General features: G+C 42.8%; 1 protein-coding gene across 5 annotated transcripts in view; it reads right to left on the reverse strand.

Annotated features, from left to right (window-relative positions):
- Positions 1 to 11,922, reverse strand: part of ACAP2 (ArfGAP with coiled-coil, ankyrin repeat and PH domains 2) — a 63,676-nt gene extending 51,754 nt beyond the window's left edge. For 2 of the 5 annotated variants that reach the window (XM_068200755.1, XM_068200751.1), the window contains exon 1: positions 11,757 to 11,922. In XM_068200755.1, the coding sequence (XP_068056856.1) occupies positions 11,757 to 11,809 (53 nt within the window). In that variant the 5' untranslated portion in view covers positions 11,810 to 11,922. The remainder of the gene's footprint in view (positions 1 to 11,756) is intronic. The other 3 variants (XM_068200752.1, XM_068200753.1, XM_068200754.1) reach the window with 2 other exon arrangements.
- Positions 11,923 to 15,967: the final 4,045 nt, after the last annotated feature.

Raw genomic sequence — 15,967 nt, forward strand, 5'->3', positions numbered from 1 at the left:
AGCTTGGGGGGATTGAAATATGGAAATACATTTCCTGAACAGAAGATTATGATGTTGATGAATAAGCCAAGTTTCCAGGTACATAGCAAGCACTATCTGCATTTCAAATTTCCCTGGAGACACAGGAATCAAATCCTCAATATTAAAAGGACCATTCCTCTACCGCTCTCAAGTCAGACTTCTCTTAGAAAATAATCAAATTAAATAAAGCAAGGGTATTTACTGAATTCATAAAATTATTAAAGCAGAAGTCTGCTTGTAGGTATCACTGCATCTACAAGGTTTAGTTTCTCCTCAATAATTCATACAGTCTGATATAATAAGTAGGACAAATCCCTTAAAGATGTACACTTCACTTAATTTGTTTTTTACTGCTAGACTACACACAGCTCAAAGATAATGAATGTTATACACAAATCAGTCTTCAAAAAGGAACAAGTTCTATTGCCCTTAACATACATGTCTGGAAGCCAAACTCGTTATCACTAAACCTGCACTAGCATTTAACAGTCTATATGATCCAGTCTATCACACACAGACTACAAGGATTTCTGTGCTACCTGCTGGACCTAAATTTTTAAACTTTTCCTCTCAATCCTCTTTTGCAGTAAATTGTCAGAAATGCCTAACAGTGCTATTTTCCCAATGGTTTCCCCTAACATTCCTCTCCTAAGTCTTTTCTACCCCAGGAGAGCCTGACAGTAAGCCTAAGTAGGAAATCAGCAACCTGTTTCCTCCATAAAAAGTCTGAGAAGCAGGACTTCCTTCATCTTTCAACTTCAGTGTTTTGTTCATCATAAGACAGCTGTTAACAAGATGGGGGCATAATGGTGACCATTAAAAAAGCTTCATGGAAAAGAAGTTTATTACACTGCAAATTGGGAAAAGTGCAACATATCACAACACATGTCCTGCACAACTCTTGACTAGTGATTCCAACATCCATCCAAAATTGGGTCAAAAGCTTTTTAGGAGGACCTACTACCAGATAAGGAAGAGGGACTTGCAACAAAGGTCTTGATCTTGCAACAAAGAAAAAAAAAAAAAAAAAAAAAAAAAAAAAAAAAAAAAAAAGGGCAGCAGAAAAAGCTCAAGGAACTGATGGTGTTGTACAGAAGCCTTGCTGCTGAAAATTTGCCAATGTCACAGAGCTGCATTAATCTTTTAAATCTCAGCAACTACCCAGGATCTTGAACACAGAAGCAGTAGATGGAATGAAGGATTTCAACATTTGAAAACTCAAGTATGTAGTAAGGTCAGGAAGTGGAAGCATAAATATAACCATCAAGCAACCAACTGCAAAAGATACAAGATAGGACATCTAACGAATACACCCTGTTAGCCTCAAGATCTGGAGTTACCAGTCAGATACTAAGGAGTCCTATCAACTTCGCTTATACAAGCTGTAACAGTCTGAAGAACAGTGAAGATACTAATCCCTGATTTGGGAAGATACCCCTTATGTACCTCACCTGCAGCCAATGCAGAAAGAGTAAATATCACTACACAGCCCCAGTATAGCATTCTCAGGATCAATGTGCTCAGAACTGATACAGCAGCACGTCACCACCAACACAGGAAACCCCAAGCAAAGTACAGGCAACTAAAGGTCTGAGTACTGTCCAATTAAACAAAAGGGTATCATATAATCTTAACATGAATCTTGTGTTTGCTTTGATTTCGGAAAAAATAGGTAATACCTGTCCCTTTCTTTTTGTAACTCCCTTAGTTGCTAATTTAAACCTTATACCATAGTTAGAGGAGCACTGCTGTGTACAAAGCAGCATAAGCTGGCGAAGTCTTTGTAACCAGAGCTCACCACGTTTCAGAAGAGCTGAGGATCATTAGCTGTCTACAATTCTAGTAGTATCAGGTGGATCTTCTTTACCGAAACCAGAGGGAAGTTTCAGATTTGCTATGAAGACTGAGTCCTCAGCAAGTATTTTCCCTTTTTGTCCATTTCAGAAGTTGAATATTTCAGTACAAATGCTCTATTTGACAGTCAAAGAGAAGGCTGCAGCTTTGTTGTAATACACAAATTCTGAACCTGAATTTTTAATTTAGCTGTTAGGTGAATATACATATGTGGATATCACACTCAGTAACCTAAAGTGCATTTTACATGTAAATTAAGAGTTTTATTGTGCAGTTTTAAAGTTCCCACATACTGCAAAAACCAGTTTGTTTGCCCTTTATGCCTTTGCACTGAAGCAGCCAGTCAAACAAATTCAATCTCAAACCAAAAGAGTGCATAAGCATTAGAGCAGGACAACAGAGAAACATGGTGTATTCATGTTTTCCTCAAATTTACTGTTGTCAAATTTGGAAAGGCCAGTTGCCTTTCCTCCTCATCCATTTCAAATGATGATGAACTATTAAAAAAAACCCCCAAACATTTGGAACTTTATAATATAAAAACTACAAAATGCATGCAGTACACCCACAGCCCTGGAACTTCTCTGGGTACATTTAGTATCTTTTCTCCCACTAATTTTAGTCATCAAGAGATTTTAAAGACCCTGAGATTTCATTTATCTATCAAAGCTAACTGCAGGTAAACTGCTTTTCAACCAAACAGCAGCTTACCTATCCTTTAATTATTACATGTTAAAGGTTTTTAATTTCAAGTCAACTACAAATATTTTCATACAAAATCTTGCAAGATTGGTATTTACAATCCAGTGGATATTTTGTAATAGTAGGCACATTCAATGCTTCCTCTTGTCATTTTTCATCATTCTTTTTGGGATAAATCAAGTAGGATAGAATAAATTGGCAGATACATTCTTCAAAATCAGACACCTGACAAAAGAAATGAAGTTAAATGAATACTTCTAAAAATCATTCTCCACAAAGTGGAGATTCTTCTGAAGAATAATCCTGTAGATTCTTTTGAAGAATAGTCCCACAGAGTAGGTGTGTAAATGTGTGTAGTCTTTTTAAAGAGAGTCCAATTTAGCAACACACAAATTCAGCCAGAAGCTGCATGCTCAATGAAGCATCAGATTCCTCAGTCATCTTGAACAGTTTTTATCCTTAACAGCAGCCCTGTCTGGCAAAGCCAATGCAAGCGTTCTATTATCGCTGTGTGCCTTATCTGATCAAACACTGGTATCTATGCACAGATACCCAAATTAGTCAGCTAAAGCACCTTTGGAAATGACGGAGCAGACACATGTGATTTGCAGGGCACAGGTCACCTTATCCTGACACATATGGCTAAAACAAAGCAAGAGCCGCTTGGGATCAAATCTTAATCAAGATCAGTAGTTGTAAGGAGCCTAAACATAAGATCTGGCTTAAGAGGGTGGATGGTACACAGCAGATGAGATGCATTCTCCTTTTCCTGTTTAAGGAAGGGGCCTAGGTCATTATTTACTAAACACTTTCTATAGATAGGAGCTCCAACTTACATGAATGGTACATGAAGTCTGGGAAAGATATAAGCTACATTTCCAGCTGGCCCGTGAGTCTTTATGGTGCCTTTGCTAGTGCCAGTTAAGAACACAAGGCTCAACACTGCTGCACTTACATTACTTTTCTTCTTCATCCATTAGTTCTTATTGGGGTTATCTTAAACCAAAAGTATAATAACAACAGCATGTTTTATAGAACCAATAGCATTGTTATAATACCACATGTTTTTACATTGAAGTTTATCACAAGAATCCAGTCAAATGCTGAGTCCGATTACTTACAAAAAGTACTCAAAACAAAAACTCCCAAACCTCACACAAACTACATCTTTTTTTGTCAAAAATTACCAACATTCAGACACTCATTAGTGCCCATTGACCAGTGGTTTGAGCAGCTAGGGAGTCATTGAAGATCTGGAATCTAGGAATGCATCAGAGGTTGGGACAGGACTTCCAGCACAGACTCACACCAGCCACCACTTCTGTGTCAAGGAGAGGGATCCCTGTCTGACCACAGGACAGGGACAGAAGAGGCTCTGTGCCTCCCTGGGTAGAGCCCACAGGAGCAGAAACCCAAACCCCATATCCCAGGTCATATTCCACATCTCTTTTTTGGCAGACAGAAGGGAAAACATTCATGGTCAGAACCCTGAACACAACACACTTTTTCTTTGTTTCAAAGGATTGAATTCAAATTTCCATCTACAACATGTCATTCTATATACCAGGACACTAAAATCTGTTACGTGATCTCCAGCATTACATAAGTTGTACATATTTTTAACAATAACGACAAGATCACTAAAACTTGAAGACTAGAATATTTCAAATACACAGAAATGTGTGTTTGATATGCATGTGTTCCTACTTAACATCTGGCACACAGAAAGATGGAAATCTGCAATTGTCTTGCATAGAATATGGTTCTTTTTAAATTTTAGCAGACAGAAGACATTTCACTACATGTGGCTACTTCAATTTTTTGATATTATATCCAACTTAGAAACTTCAAATTCACACCATGCAAATTCACACTAGCTCTGCTTTATGTTTATCAAGACAAAACCATAAGAAGAGGTCTTCCTTTAACAAAGGAAGTTTATCATCCTTTAGATGACAAACTCATGAAATGAAAACTTTGTGCATGTGCACCTACTGTCAGATTCTTATCCAAAACTACAATACAACTATTTCACTGCCCATTAATATTGAAATGTGAACTACAAAAATTATCCAAGGGTATTGTGCCTGAATACTGCAGTCTTAAAATATCTAATAGATAACTTAAAACATCAAAAAGGAATCCTGATTTCCAGACTCATGCCACTAGTATGCCACTTAAACAAGTAAGTTTACCAGCCATCTGACAGGCATCTTCTCTGTTCAAAATCTCCTCTCATTCATAAAAGAAACTTGAAGGAACTATTTTGTAACAAATTATTTTCTGAGTCTATCATAGTGTCTAGTCAGTTTGAAAATGTATACATGAGATCACTCCATAAATTAGATTTCTCTTCACACAGTCAGTGCATCACAACAACAACTGATTTACTCTAGGTCTGAGGCCTGGCTACTTCTGATATTCATGAAGTAAACATTAACCATACAATCATTATTCTGCCACATACACAATGAATCCTCTTGAAAAGATTATCAGGAAGGTAAAACAATGTTTGAGTCTACTGGATTGCTTAAAATTACCCAGTTTATGATCATAATGATATCATCTACTATTTCTCATGTTCATAATCTAATCTTTTAGTCATGTGAAAGAGTGACAACAAAACCAGGATTTACATTGCCTCACACAGGAGTATGGAAAACTCCTGCATGTATTAAAATAACATTACAGTCCAACACTAATCTGCAAGTCCTCCCCATGGTCTTCCATTGCAGACAGCAACTTCAGCCCTTACTTTTGTTACAAATCTGCCAGTAGCAAAAGGCAAAGTACCTAAATCACTACCTAAACTCACAGAAATATCAAAATAGCAATATCTGCTCAGAGATAGATCACAAATGAATTTTCACAGTTTAAACTTCCACATGTGTTCTTAAAATGAATTTTGCATGTACAAGTGAGAGGCAAAAAAAACCCCCAAACCCTGAATTACTCAGAATTTATTCTTCTATTTCCTGCCTATGTAAACATGACATTTCTGCATTTGCATCACCTTGAGATAGTCAACTGATTCAGGCAGCAAGGCCTGCATCAAGATTAAGACAAAGGGTTCTTGTCTGCAAACAGTAATTTCTGTAGCCAATGGAAATTAGATGTTTTCCTTTCCTTTTTTCTCCCAAAACAGGTTATAAGAACAGAGTTCGCTTTGGGAAATTTTTAGAATTATTTACTCTACTAAAAGTTAGCAATAATTTACGCCATATTGTTCACTGCACAAAGTAAGAACGGGAAAAATGCTGACTAAATAATGTGGTTCTGAGTACAAGGTTGTCAAGAAGCTAAGCCTGAAAAAAGATCACAGGACACTGCAAACATTGCTGAAATCAGCACATTTGCTATTCAGAGGCCAACAGTTTCACAGATATGCACAGTGAAAAAACAGAGCCACCAAAAAGTCCATCTAGCCCAAGACACAGGTTTCTATTTTATAGTTGCCACATTCCCAATGAATATTCTATTTACTTATCTTCTTTTCCAGAAATTTTAACATTACTATTCCTCTCCTTCCAAAAAATATAAAACTACCATCTCCATAACTTTGGTTCTTAATAAAATTACATGAGATGTGCTTAGCCAACATAAAGGAGACACTCCAGGCTAAAGAACCAAACCTCTTCAAATCTATATTTAAAACCTGAAAGGCCATAAGGACTTGTATAATTACAGTTCCATTGCACACACACATAAATAAGCTGTCCTCTAATTCTGCAAGTACTCATTAAAGCTCAGTTGTACAGGCTTAATTAACATCAGTTCTTCAGCAACCATCCTGCTGCTTTGCTACAGCAATGTTATGATGTGCAGATTTTGTCACTACTTTCACTATAAGCTCTCTTCTCACTGTGGGATTTTTAAAAATATTTCCAGATAAAAATGTAAAAAGACCAAAACTGAGGAAGTTAACATTTTAAGTTCCTATTAGCAATTTGAGATATAGTTAAGATCTTTTAGCTTGTTCTTGTCAATATAAATCATAATTAAACAATAAAGAAAAATATTCACCATTAATAACCCTATCCTTTGTTATGCATAACTATGCCAGCCAACTTTTTGTTATTTTAAAAATGTAGGTGCACTAACCAAATGAAGACATCCTGATTTCAGGACAGTTCTCTAATCTCCATGAGGAAGGATTGTTAACAACTTACTGATAAGTTTTTTCAGATATTTCAGTGTGAGAGCTTTTTCAGAGATGTATTTGAGAGTGATCTTCAGTGAACCTTCTTCATTCTTGAATGGTTTCCCTCAAAAATGCTTTAACATTGCACACTACGCTCAAATACATCCCCCTTTCTTTAGGTCAATCATTTTCTTAATGTGCATTTGAAAGGCACAGTTACAGATTTAAAAATAAATCCATTGACTACAGTCTGAGTAGAACAGGACAGTCACTTAAATCTCCACAAAAGTGCAGAGTTAGAAACCTAGAATCAGTTTAACTAAGTTTAACTCCACCAGACTCCCAGCAGCATGGACAGGGATGTTGTACACGTGTAACTTACTGACACCCCACCAAGACTGTCCTCCACGTCACTTCAGCTACAAGAAGTGCACTTCTAGAGTCTCATACAGGAAATTATAAACGTTAACAACCACATAAGTATGAAATATGCTAAATGCAAACTCACAAGGAAATGCTTGGCAGCTTTTTCTTTTGACTTATTGTATCTTTTTTCCTATTCTTCTGCAATACTTTCCATCCTCCCTTGCCAAGTACGTTACAAACTTGCTTTTCAGTCCCAAACACCAAGGGCAGAAAGCCCAGACCAAACATTTCTTTGGAAATTTGTTCTAAAACTGCTAGGTAAGCCTGAGCAAAACAGATTTTGTACGCAGAGTTCTTGGTCCCATTCCTCTTCACACTTGCCATGTGGCTGAGTTCAGCCCCAGGAGCAGCCTCAGTGGATTCAGTGGAGCCACATCCACGCAGGTGGACTGAGCCGTAAACCCAGGTTGAACACGGGGATTTGTTGCCACTCACAGCAGGTTAGGGAGCAGCTGCCCTCCAGCACCCTTCCCACTGGAACTCAGCACTGAAGGGACACCTCTTCCCATGTTCCTATTTCTACATTTTCTCCAGCAGGTAATAAGCAGACCAAAGCATATGGGTTAGGCACCTTTGATAATTTCTCTGACTACTGAACACAACATACTCCAAACAGATTAAATAAGTCACTTTCTTATGTTACTCATAGTTTAAGTGACAAAACGTTTACTATTATCTGGGAAACAGATTCTTAGTGACAAACTTTTGGTGAAAAAGTGCAAAAGAAGAGAGGAAAAAATACATCATAAATAAAGAAAGCCAAAAAGTGGCACAAGTGACTTCTTCAACCTGCATCCCCTGGTACACCATGAGGTACACCTCAGCTGGCCCCACACAGACAGAGCAGGGCCAAAGCCACAGGAGAAGACAGCCAGCACATGGCAGGGAACTCCAGTGACGAGCCAGCCTCACACACAGGCCTGCCCCAGAGCAGTGCTTTAGCTCCGGCAAAATGGAGCACTCCTCAGATGAGTCCCTTGGAAGGGAATACACTATAACCACAGTTACACCCAGAAACTACCCAAAAATACCTTCACTAAGAATGGTAATTGACAACAGTTTCATTTATATTTTGATCTACCTCATTCACCCATCATCTGTTCTGCAGCTGGGGTCTCAGGAAATGAATAGAAATTTAAATGCAAAAAAATTTAAACTTAGGCAACAGTGACAGATAAGGACAAAGAAGTTAACTCAAAAACACAGAGCTTTTTATCAAAGCATTTTTAAAGACTGGATCAGCCTGAATGTTTCTGAAGAGAGTTCTACAATTGCGCAGATTACAAGCAATTGAATTTTGCTTTTTCTACTATTTGCTATTTATCAAAATTGTTAACTGCTACTTAGAGCAGCTGTATTTCCACATCACTTAAAAATGCTCCTCCTTTCTAGTAATTTAGTTACAATGATTCATGTGGTTGCTACAGTGATATGTCATTGTGAAAAAACATTCTATAGGTAGAAGAAAAACTGAAAATGAAGCAGCAATGTAGAAGCCTGTTCCATTAAACTCTCAATGCTTAAAGGAGAAAGAATTATTTCACAATGCTATTTGCATATTTAAAAACTACTGCAGGAATGTGTGATTATGTACACAGAACTTGCCAGCACAGCTCAGCTCTTATTGTTCAAGGGCTGCTCCAAGGCCCCTCCTCAGCCAACTTCTTCATTTGATGGGAAGTCATTGACACGAACTGCAAACGCACTTCCTCACTAGATCCTTGGTCTGGCCATGTTTTAGGAGAGGGGATCGTGACAGAAAAGCATGTGATTTTGGCAAGATTATTTTCAAAGCAAGTTTAGAAAAAAAACATGACTACACATTTGCAAAAGTGTGCCTGAACTCATAGCCTTTCCCATTACCTTAAAAATCAGTTTCTAAACATCAAGTCTCCAACTACAAACTTATTTGGCATGTTGTAAGTTTACAAATCTAGTGATGCAATAAGACATTATTGCTTCAGGTTTTATAATTCAGAGATTTCTCTATCATCTACTGGAGGGAAAAAAAAACCCAGTATGCCTTGTTATGAAATAACTCATCATACTTCTGATGTGAACCTTTATAGCCATTATTATCTAATCACATATCAGCACCTCAACAGCTGCAATCCACCATCCTTTCACAAGCACTTTTAGCAAGGAAACACACCTTAGGTCCTGTGATTTGGGGCCCAATTAAATCTCAAAGCCAAGAAATAGCAATATGAACTTCATGAGAAATAGATAAGCAAGAACGAAAGCCACGTGGTGGAAGCTGTCTGTAGTAGCATGTTTTGAAAGATTTAAACAGTTCCCCATGAAAACAGGGATTCAATGACTCAGGAACTCTGATTCACCCATGTCCTCCCAGTTATCACCACAAGAAAGTAGCCTGTGACATTTCTATTCATTGCATACCTCCCAACAGTTTTATTTAACAGCTCTGACAGGTATACTGACAGGAAGGACAGAGGCTACACCCTCCTGCTCAGCAAGGTCAGGAAAAAGCTGCAGCTCAGCTTTGCTACAAGGAACACAGAGCAAGAAGCTGCTTTATGTCCGCACTACCCCCTGCAAGAACATAGGACTTTGTCACAACCTTGCTCTACATTAGTGTCTCTATCATCCCTCAATAAAACCACTGCAGTAACCTTCATTCAGAAGGTTTCTATTGTTTGGGTTGGGTAATTTATATGAACATTAAGAATAACCAAAAATTATAACAACAAGTATTAATGACTAATAATGAAAGATATGAACTTTTTCAGAAATACTACAGGAATTCTGCCTTGCAATTTTAACCATTCCTAACACTTAAAGGTTAGAAGGATGTTTTGCTGCATCAAGTGATTACACCATAAGGTTTTCCGCAATTTATTCAAAGGTAGTGGTATCAGCCTGGGAAAAAGACCATGAGGTAGTGGAAGACCCTAACAAAGGGTATTCTCCAGTTTCTTTTCCTTGAAGGAAAGGAATCAAGAGGGACAAAAGGAGAATGATACAAAGTGAATTCAAATGAACTAGTATGACTTACCTTGAAAAAACAGCAGCACACTTCTGCTCACAAATTTTAGTCACAACTCCTTGTTTGCTCGAGTGTATTTAGTATTTCAGCAGGTATGAGTAATTAAAATAATGCAACTGCTGGTATAGTTCTACAGTTAAATTATGCCAATCTACAACTGCATTGAACAAATGGGATGAACCAACACTAAATACAGTTGTCTCAGAATGTATATACACTAGCAAGCATGTCCAGCTCAGGACAAAGTTTTGTGAAACAGCTAAGCCAATGTAAAAGTTGCCTGCTGCCCTGAGGAAGGTCTCGCTCTCCACTGCCTTCCCCTAGCCTTGCTTCTGGCAGTGCAGTTTCCTCGCTCTACTCCCCATAAGCTTTAGTAGGTTTCACACCCATTGAGATGCTGACACAACTCACTAACCTGGCAGAGAGCCATCCAGTCTCTTCTGCCAAGGCACCCAGCCACTGAAGGATCCAACAACACACGTCACAGTCACCAAAAAACCAGTGGGAGAAGCAGCCAGTGACAAACTGGCAGCAGAGGCAGGAGCAAAGGGGGGAAGAACAGGAACTCCAACTTCTGCCAAGGGTAAGCCATTCAACCAACCTTCCTTCTCCAACTTCCTCTACATCCCAGATACCACAGGATTGCTAAAGCTGATACAAAAGAGGAGGTGTGAACCTACAGCCAGAGAGCAGGGAAAGAGCAGTACTATTTCCCTCAACATCCAGAGCTCACCACAGAGCCACAGGCACTTGAGATATGAGCTTGGCATGGGACAGGAGGGGCACAGCAGTGACACATCACATCACAGAGCTGTTTGCATCTGCACCATCTAGCAGGGTAATACCAAGCACAGAAACTGGGTGAATGTAGGCACAGACCAGCCACACATCCCACAGAGAGGCACAATGATGTTCATTAGATACAACGGTGTAAAATGCATACATAGAATGGGTAAAAACATAAGGAAAGACGGGGGAATGTTGCCTGACATAAGCAGAAATAACCCTACAGCAATGATAGACAACTGGTCACTCGACTGGGGAAAAACAAAGGCGAGTGTGCCTTGCTCTGACAACAGGAAGTAGGACGATACTGATGAGCTTGTTTGCTACTGGCACCCCAACAGTGGCCACACCAAATACGGACCACGCAACAGACGTAGGCAGGAGACACTGGGAACTGAAATGTGAGCACAACTCCGAAGAACCGAAGACAGACCACCAAAGAGTTCACCCTCCAGAGCCTGAGTCTCAGCTGACACTGCTTCGGCTGAACGCACTCCCTGCACCAGCCGCCCGCCACCACTCACCCCATCTCCTCAAAGGCGTGACCCCAGCGGTGCTCACTGCACAGGGCGCTAGCTCCGCGCGAGGCCGGGGCCCGCACACTGCCCACCCCGTCCCAGTACCGCACACGCTGCCCTCCCCTTCCTCCTCAGAGCCCCACGCCACGGCAGGACCCACACAGCCCCGCCTGCCCCTCCACTCAAGGCCGGCTCCCCGCAGCTCGCCAGCACCTGTCACCTCCAGCGCCCCCACAGCCCGGCCCGCCCCGCACACACCCGGCCCCGCTTCCTGTCCCCCGGCACGACCCCGGCCCGGCACCTGAAGCGCGGCGAGTCCTTCAGGCACTCCTCGAAGTCCACGGTCACCTTCATGGTGGCGGGGCGCGCCGCTGCCTCCGCTGCTGCGGCTGCTGGCGATGGTGGCGCGGCGAACCCGGGGCGCGGCGAGACCGGGCCAGGGCCGGCGGACGGGGCGGGGCGGGGCGGGGGCGGTGCTCGGGGCAGGGGCGGCGCTCGGGGCAGGGGCGGCGCTCGGGGCAGGGGCGGTGCTCGGGGCAGGGGCGGCGCTCGGGGCAGGGGCGGCGCTCGGGGCAGGGGCGGCGCTCGGGGCAGGGGCGGCGCTCGGGGCAGGGGCGGTGCTCGGGGCAGGGGCGGTGCTCGGGGCAGGGGCGGTGCTCGGGGCAGGGGCGGTGCTCGGGGCAGGGGCGGTGCTCGGGGCAGGGGCGGCGCTCGGGGCAGGGGCGGCGGCCGCAGCGCCCTGCGCCCGCCCCGCCCGGGCACGAGTGACGGCCCGGGCAGCCAGCAGCGACCGCCCGCGAAAGCGGGGGGCGCGCCGGCCAATCACAACGCGAGAGGGGCGGGCTCAGTAGGCAGAGCGCCCAATAAGCGTGGCCGCTCGGAAGATGCAGCCAATCGCCGGCACCGCAGCGATTGCTGCCGCCCCGGCGCGCTCAGAGTGACAGCCCGGGCCGCCAATGGGCAGGCGGCCGCGCCAATCGGCAGCTCCATCGCCGCGGCGGCCCGAGCACTGCGGCCACAGCCCAGCCCAGCCCAGCCCAGCCCAGCCCAGCCCAGCCCGGCCCAGCCCAGCCCGGCCGGCGTTCGCCGCCGTGACGCCGCCTGGGGCGGGGCGGGCCGCGTGCCGCCGGGCTTTGCTCGGCCGGTTGTGGGTACCTGCTTGTTTTTTTAAAATTACAGCTCTTCATTAAAGGGGGGATCTCGCCCTCGGGGGTGAGACGCGCGGGAAGGCCCGGGCGGGCCCCTGAGCAGTTGTACCGGGTGGAGAGCGGCCGCTTCCGGCAGCCGGGCTCCGCCCCTCAGCCCCGGCCCCCGCGGGCCGCGCAGCGGCGGGCGGGCGGCGGGACGGGCGCGCGGCCCTGCTGAGGGCGCCAGCAGCGGGAAGAACGCTCCAGCTCAGCGTGCTCTCCAGTGTGATTCCCTTCTACACAGAGGAAATAACTCGTGCGGGAGACACACAGGAGTCTTTGAAGGAGAAACGCAAGCCGCAGGTTTTCCTGTCAAGGACTATCGAGTGTGCATGCTTGGGTTTCTTAGCGAACCTTTGTGTCAGAGAATACTCTTTAAGCTACAGCGGTATTTTGAAGCAGAGTGATACAGAGTGAACAGGACCATGCTGCAGTTGTATTGTATATTTCTAATCGTTTAAGAGAATACAGAAAAAGATCTCTAACCAGCTAGGTGCTGCTTACTGTTCGCAGCTGTAAAACGGACAGACAGGAGCACCAGCCATCCCCACTCCTCAAAAGCAGCGACAGAGAAGTAAAAGTTGCTATCCGAGTTAAACCTGTCAAAGATGAAGCAGTCCCAGGGCTGGTGCTGAGAAGCTCACTGAAGTAGATGACGTTCTCTCGCCTCCTCCCGGGGTCTGAGGAGCTGCCATAGCTGCTTCCAGCGAGCCCACCTAGCCCCTGCAGCTTTCACACCCTCCCTCACGCCAGCATCTGCACTGAGTTTCACCTCTTATTTTCTCTCTTTTGTTTTTTCATATTCTTCCCATTCTCTCTCCCCAACTTCCTTTCACTGTTACAATGAAAAACAGTCAACACAGAAGGAGGGGAACGTAACTTCTTTCCAAGAAGCTGAATGCCTGCTATACCCTTACTGTCCCTCCCTCAGTTAAGGTGTCCTTTCACAGAAGCAGAGGGACACTTGTTGGTTCAGTCAGTTGTAATTTACGATGTCAGTTTTTTTTTCTAAGACTAGTGAAATGTCAGAACCAAACTACAAGTTACATAGATGTAACAGCTGTATATTTTTGTGAGCTGTCCCTCACCAAATCTAGCCAAACTACCACTATTTGATTAGGCATTCAAGTCACACCCACTCAGGAAAAGCAACATGTTAATTGTATCACAGAAGAAACATTTATGTTGTGAAATCCATTTTTCAACTGAAGTATGCAATTGAAAAAAGCCCAGCTCTGTTTTGAGGAAGAGTTTTACTTCCTAAGAAGTAGCTGCTGTTAGTCATTTTCCATTACTCCATGCTAGTGAGTGATGACTCTGTGTTGACCATGAAGAGACACATCAGATGTGTTTAAATCCTACAACACACAAAGAAAAACACCTTGAAAATTGCAGCCTCTTCCGTGGTACTATCTTAAGTTCATGACTTAGGTTAGCAGATTTACCCTCAGGTCTAGGCAAGCCAGCAAATCTGACTCTTTGAACAAACCAATTTACATCAAAGTTACAATAAATGAGAGTCATGAGGAAATTACAATATTGGTTTAAGAATTTATCTATGAACATACCTGCAAATTTTAGCTGCCAGTTTCTTCTGAAGAGCTCAAAGAAGCCAAACATTAGATTAGTATTAGTGTCATAAGGTAGTAATAAAAACAATGGTTTTATTTATGTTGCGACACTTAACACTGGTTTCAAACAAAAAAATTACATTTGTGAGGTGGCATCATCATACCACAAAATCATGTTACAGAAACAAAGAGTTCTGGTAAGATGTACAAGTTTCACATGAGAGAGTGAGCTATGGAAAATATATCTGCAGTTTCCATGAATTGTACAAGTTGGTGGGAAAGAAACTATGGACAGAAAAAAAAAATCTATACACGAGTTAAGGCTCTTATTTGTAGGTGATCTTCCTACTGGAAGCATATTGAAAATGCTTTCTCTAAACAGGATACAGCTTGAGGACTTAAACCTGTGCAAGAAGATTCACAATTATGGTGCTGTGGAGCTCACTGTCCACATAAGCAAGCACTGTGTTTGTTTCCTCTTAACACCACTCTATTGCACACATGAGTATTTACCATATGCACCTAAAGATTAAGATTTACAAGCAAGCTAAGTCCTCATCAAATGTAAAAAGAGAAAATGCATTTCTTCTCTTGTCCCCATTCAGCAGGGAACTCTAACTGATATTTCTCAAGCAGAGGGAAATCAGATATCCCTTTGTAAAAAAAAGCTATATGGAACTTCTGGAGCTACTGCAAAGTAAAACTTGCCTGATTTAGCTTTTAAAATGCATCAAGGTGTAAGCAAAGAAAACCAAGTAAACCAGCCTTTCAGTTAGAAGCAGTGGCAGGGACACTGGCTTGCAGTTCTGCTGAGAAAGAAAGAAGCACTGTGAACAGAATTTCTGCGAGCACTGAAGAAAATGCAGAGAACAAAGCCTTTAAAAAAAACCCAAATTAAATCAAGTTTCAAAATAGCATCAAACTTGGAATTTAGGTGCTTTGTGGCACAGAAAAAGGGAGATCACTCAAGCAGCTCAAAATCACCTGAGTGATGAAGGGACCTACTGTACATTATGTGGTTCATTTAAAACCATCTTCGTGCATTTGTGTACCTCCCTCAAAGCTGCAAACTCATTACATCTAGGATTTTGGAAGCCATTACAGGAAAGGTCTTTATTGGAAGTTAGCAATAAAGCATTGTTAAACAAAATGCTTTCTAGACCTTGTAAGATACAAAGGAGCCCTGCTGAGCACCAAATGGCCTTGGACACAAGAAAGTGGGGGGTTAAGGAGGGCAGGACGTTAGCTCAGGTAAGAGCTGCTGCTGCTGGATTCCACCTTAATGGCAGGTATGAAGGACCCTTGGGTACTTAGTACAAAGTACAAGTGATATGTTCCACAGCTCACATCGGTGTAACCTGCACACACTGCTCACCTCGTCCACGCTCAGTCTGGCAGCAGCACGGCTTTGCCAAGCCCTGCCATGCTCTCAGCAGGATTTCAGTGCCCAGCTGGGGCAGGCCAGGCCAGCAGCTGCTCAGTCTGAAATACAGCTCAGTGCACACAGGCCAACACTCTGAACACTGCAAACTGGTTTATAAAAGGTACAAACCTAAAGTTTTGAAATCCTATTCTTAGGAGCCAAATTAAAAGCTACAGTAAGTGACATGACGAGTCAGAAGTATCTAAATGCTTACCCTTTGGCCCTGTTTATGCAAGTGACCACATTTGATACAAGAAGTAATAGCACTCTGCATGTTGAAAAACTAGCATCACCACACTGGCCAGAACCAAGAGTTCAACTCTTTCTTGTG

The sequence above is a fragment of the Anomalospiza imberbis genome, chromosome 10 (assembly GCF_031753505.1).
Source record: "Anomalospiza imberbis isolate Cuckoo-Finch-1a 21T00152 chromosome 10, ASM3175350v1, whole genome shotgun sequence".
Taxonomy (NCBI): domain Eukaryota; kingdom Metazoa; phylum Chordata; class Aves; order Passeriformes; family Viduidae; genus Anomalospiza; species Anomalospiza imberbis.